Genomic DNA, 10,818 nt, shown 5'->3' on the forward strand with positions numbered 1-10,818 from the left:
TAGCTTATCAACGAATAAGTTTCTAAACATCATATTTTGTCTATACAGTAGATATACTTTATAGCATGTTGTATAAACAAAACCATTCCACGTTGTTCCAAGTTGAGCCATAAATAAATCACGAATGTTCTCTTTTTTCCAGGTTGTGTACTATGTCATCCTTGAAAAAAAGACAAGAAGCTCCTGGAATATTTCTATAATAAATTACATCCATGTTCCAAAAAAAAAAAAAACAAAAAAAAAAAACAAAAAAAACAAACAAAAGAAAAAAAATCATGATCTGTCGTCTTCTTCATGTATGTATAATTGTATAGGCATAAATAACGAATTATATGAAATACAAAACTTCATATAGAAGTAAAATATGAATTTATTACTAATCAGGTCTATCAATAACAAGAGAGGCCAAAATCTCGCGTATCGTCACAAGAAGTAACGCCTTAAAAGTAAACAAAGAGACATATGTATAGTTAAATCAACTGAAAGACGCCCCGCATAAAATTATAACAGAATAATATTTTTTCAAAGTTATTTCCAATTGGGTTGGAAGGTAAGGCCTCGGTTCGTTGCAGTTACGAACATTAATTAATAGGCAGCTTCTCTAAACGCTGTGTTCTAATGTTGATGATGAAAGAGGTTTTGTTTGGTTTGCTCGAAGTCCAATAAGTCCATTCAGAAAAACTATTCTTGTGTTCAATGGTTGAATGGGTAAGAGGCGTGATGTCCCTTCTGTAATGCACCAATCAACTCACTTAATAAGGAAACGCCGTGTACGAAGACTTATCATTTAGTTGTCGTTACCTTCTCAACACAAATTATTTTTTTCTGTCCTAATGTCAACGTCATATGGATTCATAATATGACAAATAATTTTGGGAAATTAGTAGTGGTGCTGTTGGATGTGTATATCTGCAATTTTATAAATTAAGTGGTATCTAGGGATTATGCTTAGCGGATTTACAGATGCTTGGTTTACTATTAAGGTTATCTTGTCATCGTAAAATAAACTGTCCCAAGAGGTTGAACATGGAGCACATATGGAGGACACAAACTTTAAACAAATTTACAATGTTATTGATTTTAATTTTACTACAATGTCACCAGTTATATGCACAAGGTAAGTTCTTAATCATTCTAAAAGTTTAGAGCCCGTTTATCAATATGCATGCTACGGTTCGTGGTACATTATTCATAAAACTGAATGGTTTGAGGGTTATGATTATTGTAAATCTTGTTACCGATTAACATGCGCGGTCTTTTACCTGTACAAATATTATAATATAAATTTTGCCCAGGCTCAGTGTTCTTATTTTTTGGCCGATTTCAGGCTCAAAATATCTTGTTCTTATTTTTACACACTTTTCAAACACAGAAAATTATTATTGTACAGCTGTATATTACTGTACTGTAATAAAGAGGTATTGTATAGTATTACACATAGCCACACCTACTCCACATAAGGTACAGAAAAAAAATGTTTTGCTTTTTCTATTAAAAAAATAATAAAACCTCAGTTGATATTTTACCTAAGTTCTTATTTTGTTCTTTAACTTTTAAGCAATTTCAGCCTCAGTGTCCTTACAAAATGTGTTCTTATAAAAAGAAAAAGTGTAATTCTATTAAGTGACCATGGTGATCATTTGTAATTCATGGACAAGACCCCACATACACATTTTAATAATAATAATAATACCATATGAATTTAATTGATTGTCCGAAAGCTCTTCGTTTAAATCTAATACGCAGTGCGGCTTTCTTTTTCGAGTTTTTTTATTTTATTTATTTTTTATTTTCATGGTCGCCCCTATAATACAAGTTCGTTTTTAATCAGAAGTCTTTACCATTTACATACCTAGATTGTGAACTTTACTTTAACACAGCATACAAGATACTTGCCATTCAATACATTTATCAATCGTCGAGTTTAGTTTTAAAGTTCAAAACGAAGATTAAATAGATGAAAATGAATTAAATTTACCGTGATAAACAGTGGCCTTAATTAATAATGGGTTAAAGATCATTTAGAGGACGCTATGTTCTTATTTTGTTCTTAATTGTTAAACAATTTTAGCCTCAGTGTTCTTATAAAATATGTTCTTATATAAAAAAAAGTGTAATTCTATTAAGTGACCATGGAGATCATTTATAATTCATGGACAAGACCCCACATTCACATTTAATAATAATAATAATAATAATAATAATAATAATAATAATAATAATAATAATAATAATAATAATAATAATAATAATAATAATAATAATAATAATAATAATAATAATAATAATAATAATATAAGACGGCTTTATTTTCCGATTTTTTTTATTTTTTTTATAAAAATATTTTCATGGTGGCCCCTATAATACAAGTTCGTTTTTAATCAGAAGTCTTTACCATCTTACATACCTAGATTGTAGACTTTAACACAGCATCCAATACACTTGTTTAATATGTTTTCTAATCATTTAATAAATTTATCAATCATCGAGTTTAATTTTAAAGCTCAAAACGAAGATTAGATAGATGGATAATTTACCGTGACGAACAGTGGCCTAAAAAATACTGGGTTTTTATATATCATTTAGAGAGCGCTCTTCAGTTAATATAGCGCGTTTACCATAGTGTAAAACACAAAATTAAAAAAAAAAATTGTTCCGACCTCTTTAGGCGTGAACAACGCTCATGAATTGCACGCGGGATCTTTGAGACAAACAATTAGATTAATATGGTCTAATAATAATAATAATAATAATAATAATAATAATAATAATAATAATAATAATAATAATAATAATAATATTAATAATAATATGTGGATGGACTGTCTCTTATACACATCTAGATGTGTATAAGAGACAGTAGTAGTACTAGGATAGTAGGCCTAGGATTACACAATCGGTAATGCTCGAACGAGTTTAAATTGGAATGTACGTACAGTAGTATAATACTCACCATTGTCCTTGGAAGGACATTCTTTATAATTAAGTAGGCTCTTTTACATCAAGATCGTTACAGGGGAAACGCCTCAATCTGTTTGTTAATAATAAGCCTATCTGCATCGTGTTCATCAGTGTAAGATTTAGTTAAGATGTTTTTGTATTTGGATGCACCACTCGGAAACGAGTGAGTACCACTTATTTTTAAAGTGATTCCCAATCAAACGGTAAACTGTGTCTGCATTTATCGCATAGTATCGCAATTCATGACGAAATGTTTTTTTTCGTATCTCACTAAATTCATACTCTTTAATAATTCAGGGCCAGACCCATATTCATGCAACTCCTTTTCGACTTGGCTAAGCCTAAATGTACTATATTGACGGACATAAAATTTGTTTCATGGGTAAGGGATTGATAGAAATATCAGAATAGTAAAATAATCAGGGAGAGACGATGCCAGGAAACAATGGGATAGCTAGAGGCGAGAGATAATGACCGAGAATATTTAAAAACTTGTAACCGGCCTTTTTTACACCTTTTCCCAAAAGTTTTTGAACATTCAAAAATCTGTATCTCATTCACCGTTCCCCAGTTTTCGTCAAACAACTTTTTTTCTGTCTTAGAAAAATCAGTTCTACAACATAGGCCCTATCAAACAATTTTTTTCCTCCAGAGTCTGACTTTAAACAAATTAAGGCTGAGGTCAAATGTCAAACAAAAAAGTAACCCAACAAATCAAGATACATTACATATAGTAAAATAATACTACTATACAATAATAATTTTCTATCTATCTAAGTCTGTTAAATGAGAACAAAATAAAAACATTTTGAGTTTGTACAAAATGTAACTGGTTTTATTTTTTAACAAATGTGTAGGGCTAATAAAAATGGTAATGAGAATAGTGAATAGAAAATGGGAACAAAGAGTGATCATGAAAAGCATAATATTAAGATGAAATAACAATATCAATAACAATAACAATAATAATGATGATAATAATAAACAATAATATAATAATAATAATAGTATTGATAATGCAGGTGAGTTTGAGGATAAAATTAATGACATATAATAATAATAATAATAATAATAATGATAATGTGGTTATGATGATCAAAATATAATAATTATAATAATAATAATAAACACAAATATAATAATAATAATAATAATAATAATAATAATAATAATAATGCAGGTAAGAATGAGGACAAAATGAATGACAAATATAATAATAATAATAATGACATTAATGATGATGATGATAATAATAATAATAATAATGATAATGATATTAATAATATTAATAGGGCTTAGTAATATACTACAATACTATCATTACAGTATATTACTATTAATAATAATATTAATAGTAATATACTGTAATAGTATTGTAATAATAATAATAATAATAACATAGACAAATATATAAGAGTATAAGGACTTCCTTAATTATGTTTTCTGCATGGTGATCGTTAATTTTTACTTTCTACAGATGTAATTGTAGAATCAACGACGATGGAATTATATACGGATTCAACTACAGTTGAGGAAACAGTTACTCAAGACTCCACAACTCAACAGTCATCTACCGAAGGTAGGACCAAGATCATGTACTTTTGCCTAGATATTTTTAGAACATGCATTAGTTTAAAACTTCAAATCATAAAAGACAAAATCAATACGTAAATTAAGCTCACGTGAAGAGACGTTTGCCAAAAATCATTTTCAGGAGATGCAAATCGCAGCATAATCATTAGTCATTAATAACAGTGTCTGTGGTCATAGGCGTGTAACTCTATGTTTGCGTTTGGCATAAACAACTTTAATCACTACCTATGATCACCCAGGGGTGGCACCCCTCACAACACCATTCGTAGATTAGAAAACACTTACTGTTATATGTATTATAAACCCCTAAATTGTCATATTTTTCTGGGGTTCACCCTTGGACCACGTCTGAGGGATTTTGAGTGACGCCAGACCACACTCACTTAAACTCTCGTCAAATACATTTCCCCCACACCCCTCGGGGATATTGGACACCTCGTCGGGCAAATCCTAGCCCATCTTTGTGATCACCAAATGGACATATCTTCTCTCAATAGATCCGGATCAATGCTCGATGGATGTATTAAATAATTGTGATTTAGTTAACGGGTATTGTATTGATACAAGAAGCGGATACACATGTGGGTGCAACGCTGGATTTCAATTGGCCGCTAACAAATTCGACTGTGAAGGTAAATTTGAAAAGAATAATGTTAATAATAATAATAATAATAATAATAATAATAATAATAATAATAATAATAATAATGATAATAATAATAATAATAATAATAACAATGATAATAATAATAATAATAATAATAATAATAATAATAATAATAATAATAATAATAATAATAATAATAATAATAATAATCGACTGATGTAGATTCATCTATCCAGGTTGACAATAATAAATATCAATTAAAACTTATATCTCTGGATAAAGCAGAAAACAAAAGAACTTTACGTTTTAAGCTTTCGACTATCACTGTAGTCTTGTTCACAATGACACACGATGTTCTTTTGTTTTCTGCTTTATCCAGAGATATAAAGTTTTTATTGATATTTATTAATACTAATAATAATAATAATAATAATAATAATAATAACGTTGTTGATGATGATGATGATGATGATGATGATGATGATGATGATGATGATGCTAATAATGATAATGATGATGATAATGATAAGCCTATGCTGTAATAAATAATAATAATTTATCATGCACTATTAAAAACCGGTGAACATTGCGTTGGCTATGCCGACGCGATTTTATAGACCGTGACGCAATCGTCGTCGGAGGGTCGACGCCGCGGCGTCCACAATACAATTACAGTGTTATATAGGCGTATTCTTTACAAAAAATCCTAACCTGACAATATATGTATAGATATCAGTGCACAGTTACAAGCTCTGGAATTTACGTACTGTTTCAACGGAACGCTGTTATTTGGCACGGATGAAGGATCTGAAAACGGCACTGCTATGTGGATGGACCCGACGATAGTGAATAACACAGGAATACAAGTAACACAGAATTACCAATCTGGTACAACTTTTTCTATTGGAACGTATGAAGTGGTTTACTCATTTTCGGATGCGCAGGGGAATTTAAATAATTGCTCTTTTAACATTCAAATTTCCGGTAAGAAAATTCTTTACAACAAATGTTCTTATTCGATCAGTAAAGATTACAGTACCAGTTACCATGACATTACAAGTCCAAAAACCCATTGCTTGCCCGATACAATTACAATTACAATTACTTAAAAATTAAATATGCTTTTTCAAATAAAATACAAATAGACCTACTATTGGTCTTTTTTCATTTAAAAAAAAATAAATATGACGACCCTGGATTTTTGAGATTGTGGGTCGGCCTGAGTGGTTATCCTCCGTCAGATTAAAAACCGTCACCATCATTGTATCGCCATAATTATACCATCAATCTTCATAAATATCATCTCCATTGTCCTGATATTTATAATACTTTCACTATCATCGTAGTCGTCTATCATCATCATCATCATCATCATCATCATCACCATCATCTTCATCATCATCATCATCTTCATCAGCATCGCCCATCGCCATCATCGTCATAATCATCATCATAACCATTGTCAATGATCGTCATCATCATCATCATTAATATAGTAATTATTATTATTATGAATAGGCCCATTATTAATAATATTAGTATTCTATGCAATTTATTAATATCCCATGACCTGTATCAGACAAACAGGTTAAGCTTCTTTTACACAGACACGATAACGACACAACAACGACACGATAAAAATGCGTTTATTGTTAAAGAATATAAACGACGCGATGAGTATGTCGTTGTCTTGTCGTTATCGTGTCTATTACTTTAATATCATACAATACAGACGACGAGCTACCAAACGTTATCTGCCCAGCCAGTCAATTATATAGATTATCAGTGGGCGAAACTACAGCAGCGGTAAACTGGACGAGTGCTACTGCAACCGATAACGTTCAGATTGAGGACATATATAAAATTTCAAACGATGTTCCTGGAAATTATGAGGTCGGTACCTACATGATTACGTTTGGCGCCACAGATATTTACGGACTAGAAGGGATTTGTACTTTTTCATTTGAAGTTGCAGGTACACTTATTTATACAATTTAATAACATAACACTTTAGTTTCTTTTAGGATCTAAGTATTCGTATCTTTATGTATCTTACTGGGTTGTTTACTTTGTGAAGGCCTATTTTTTAATCATTTATCGGGACTCAAATGAAAAATAGAATGACAAATCAATTTTTCAATAACGGGAGCATAAATAATACATTTATATACATAGGCTGGTAAGCGTTTTAATCATTTTTTAAAAAATAATAAAACGTCTGAAAATCATAATAAAGGGTTTTCTTTCAACCTGTGTCTCATTTAAACTTGATAATATATTTGATTTGCTTAAACGAGCAATCCAATATTTTTTTTTCTACATTTTATGTTATTACAGAAGATATTTTTTCATTGTCAGTTTGTGAATTAGAAAACTCAAATTGTTAACATAATTTTATACGTGACGTAACTAGATGAGACGTATATTTTCAAGTTATTGTAAACAACGTAATAAAATGTAGTATGTAATTATGTCCACTCAGATTTATTTTGTTGCTTGAAAATAAATATCTCCATGATTATTAATAGATGGAATATACAATACACTTTCAAAAGCCATTACAAAATGCGTTTTTACGCCAAGACAATAAGATAATTACGTTTCCACGTTTCAGATGTAGTCTGCCCTAACTCATTCAGTCGATGTCCAGTTGTTGATGGTGAATGTATTTCAGACGAGTTTTTTTGCGATTTAAAAATGGATTGCCCTGATTGGGCGGATGAAAACGAACTCTCATGCGGTAAGCCGAATTATTTAATTTTAATATATTTTGTTTATTTACATTTATCGATAACTAAATGCACGTATACCTAAAAAAAAAACCAACTTTAATTTACAGATGACTGTTTGGCAACGCAAACTCGATGTGGCAACGCATACTGTATTGACACCAATCTATTCTGCGATGAATTTCACAACGATTGCCCATACGATGATTTTGACGAAACATCTGCATTATGTAATGGTGAGTAACCTTACTGGCTCGTTCAGCTCGTTAGGGACACAATCAATTATCATTATTGCTATTTTTTAGTAATAATTTTTTATGGTTTTATACTTTCAAATTGAATTTTTACACTTCATTGCAATGTTTTAATTATTCATATTTACCCCTTTTTGTTCGGTAATGCCGTATTTTATCCTGTTTTTTACTTGTGTTATTCTCTTTTTAATGTATCCACTGGAAATAAGGTTTATTTTTTTACCTTTCTTGAGTCATCTTTAGTATCTTGTCCTTGTCTTCCAGCTGTCATTGTTTGCTTTGTATTTTTTTGTATATACTGGTACTGAATTAAATCAATCAATCAATCAATCAATTAATCAATGTGTATGTTCATTAAAAGTCTATATAAACATTTGATTATCCTCATTTCTAAATTATATCTTTATTATTATTGTATATATACACTATCTTGTTCTATAATGTTTTGATTGTAAATATGCCCAGGAGTAGCCCTAGATTATGTCTTAGAGTAGAGAAAAATACCACAAAAATAAATACAGTATTTAGAATAAATAGGCATGTAGGCTAATTGTAAGTGTGTACTCAATACAATCTTAAAATGATATTTTATTTCAATAATATGATTGACATTTCTTATTAGGGAGTTGCCTGTCACCCGAGCCATTGAGGAATGGTGAGCAAACATTCCCAGAAACTCATCGCAGACGATACTTAAACAACCACACTATTGTGTATGTCTGCAACGAAGGCTTCACAATGACTGGTGATTCCACACTCACGTGTACTGACGGTAGTTTTGGAGATAATTTACCTCAATGTTTTGGTAAGCTTTATAATTTATTGTCCTGCTTTGATCATTATGGATTGCTCATCAAAATTTCGTCTAGTGACCTATATTCCACCTGTGCGGTCCAGGTTCAATACTGGAAGGGGAAAATTTACTGGGGTAAATATACCGGTACCGTAGGTTTAAACTACCGGTACCGAGCATAATATTAATAAACTTCCCACCTTGCACAAAATGCGTGTATTTTTTTACCCTTCATTGTAAAGTAATATGTAAAATAACATATTAAAAAATGTTATAATAAAAACCTGGCACATAGCGTTAATAATCTTACGTACTACTAAAATCGGCCAAATGCAAAAACATAAAAGTTCAAAGTTGTAAAGAAAAGACATTTTAGAAGACTGCCGATAGAGTATGATGCGTTTTTTTTCCTTTACGTATTGTATAAAGCAATGTGTTCTCGTCCTGATGCACCAAGTAACGGAGCTTTTACTGGCAATGCTGTGGTCGATCATGGTGATATTATAACATTTAGCTGTGATATCGGATTTGAAGTGCAGCCCGCCAGTCCTACAACGTTCACTTGTGACGATGGCTCATTTGGCGACGGCGTGTTTAAACGTTGTATAGGTAATCTTCGATTTCGATTTATTTCACAATGTCACATACCATTCACATGTGTGCCAATGTATGAAAATATAAAAAATGTAAGATGTAAGGAATTACATTAGAAGCAATGCTTTAAGCATATAACCATTTTAAATGATGACATAATTAATTTTTAACAACAGAAAAAAACTTAATGTAATAAAAAAAAAAACCACTATTTTACACTCCTTTGAAAAATTATGTTCCTTTATCATAACATATAGCTTTATAAGATACGAATTGATTGGCTGTATTTTTATAGATTACATATTTAAGGATAGGGATTTCATAAAGTACTACCTAGATAGGTCTGGGTAGTCCTAGTCTGCCTTTGAAATCAATGTTCTTTAATTATTTTGTTAGACATTAATGAGTGCGAAGATAGTAATGTATGTGACAGCAATGCAGATTGTACAAACACAATTGGGTCGTACACTTGTGATTGTGTGGACGGATATGAAAGCGATGGATCAAATACGTCACCATGCACAAGTAAGTACACACCGCAGCGTATCAATATCATTATCATTCATATTTTAATAAATTGAGTTTATGGGACTATGTGTGATATATGCAGTACCGGTAGCGTATCTAGGAGTTTTGAAATGAGAGGTTGCTGCTAAAGGCGCATAGATGAAGTTTGGAGGGGGAGGCTCGATGTTAAGGTTAGGTGGAGCTAGCCCGAAATATTAGGTGATAAGAAGAGGTGAATATTAACTACTTTTTCAGTGTTCTTATTTTTCGTTCATATTTTTACACACGTTTCTAACATACAGAATTATTATTTTACAGCAGTATATTACTATATTATAGGGTATTCATGAAACTTTCCTCTATGGTAATGCATAGTCCTTTTATTCCTCCGTGGCCACACCTACTGCAAATAAGGATTTGTTGGTTTTTCTATTTAAAAAAAAATAAAAACCTTATTTGACATTTTACTTCAGCCTCAGACCAAATATAATAACCTTGTTTATTATGTATGTATGTAACTATAAAGAGCAAATGTAATAACCTTGTCTGTATGGATAGCATTATTAAATAAGTTGAAATAGATAATCAAAAGTATCTTAGTTTTATAAAAAAAATAATAATTATGTAAAAATTATAGTTTTTACTTTCAGTAATTCATTTCTTATATTATTTAATTACGTTGCTGCCTCATTTTTATAAATATTTTCCATGTAGGCCTAGATATTGTTAATGTTACTTGTGCAATTTATTTAATAAAGATTTGTAAAGTGGGGTGGGGAA

General features: G+C 30.6%; 1 protein-coding gene across 1 annotated transcript in view; it reads left to right on the forward strand.

Moving 5' to 3' along the window:
- Positions 1-744: 744 nt before the first annotated feature.
- Positions 745-10,818, forward strand: part of LOC117102007 — a 38,122-nt gene continuing 28,048 nt past the window's right edge. Inside the window, exons 1-10 of the mRNA XM_033242212.1 lie at positions 745-1,117; positions 4,439-4,540; positions 5,052-5,186; positions 5,891-6,145; positions 6,894-7,136; positions 7,776-7,901; positions 8,001-8,126; positions 8,767-8,949; positions 9,367-9,546; positions 9,928-10,056. Of these exons, the coding sequence (XP_033098103.1) occupies positions 964-1,117; positions 4,439-4,540; positions 5,052-5,186; positions 5,891-6,145; positions 6,894-7,136; positions 7,776-7,901; positions 8,001-8,126; positions 8,767-8,949; positions 9,367-9,546; positions 9,928-10,056 (1,633 nt within the window). The 5' untranslated portion in view covers positions 745-963. The remainder of the gene's footprint in view (positions 1,118-4,438; positions 4,541-5,051; positions 5,187-5,890; positions 6,146-6,893; positions 7,137-7,775; positions 7,902-8,000; positions 8,127-8,766; positions 8,950-9,366; positions 9,547-9,927; positions 10,057-10,818) is intronic.

This window comes from Anneissia japonica, unplaced genomic scaffold (assembly GCF_011630105.1).
Source record: "Anneissia japonica isolate Jap-2015-1 unplaced genomic scaffold, ASM1163010v1 scaffold997_len2565447_cov190, whole genome shotgun sequence".
In the NCBI taxonomy this organism is placed as follows: Eukaryota; Metazoa; Echinodermata; class Crinoidea; order Comatulida; family Comatulidae; genus Anneissia; species Anneissia japonica.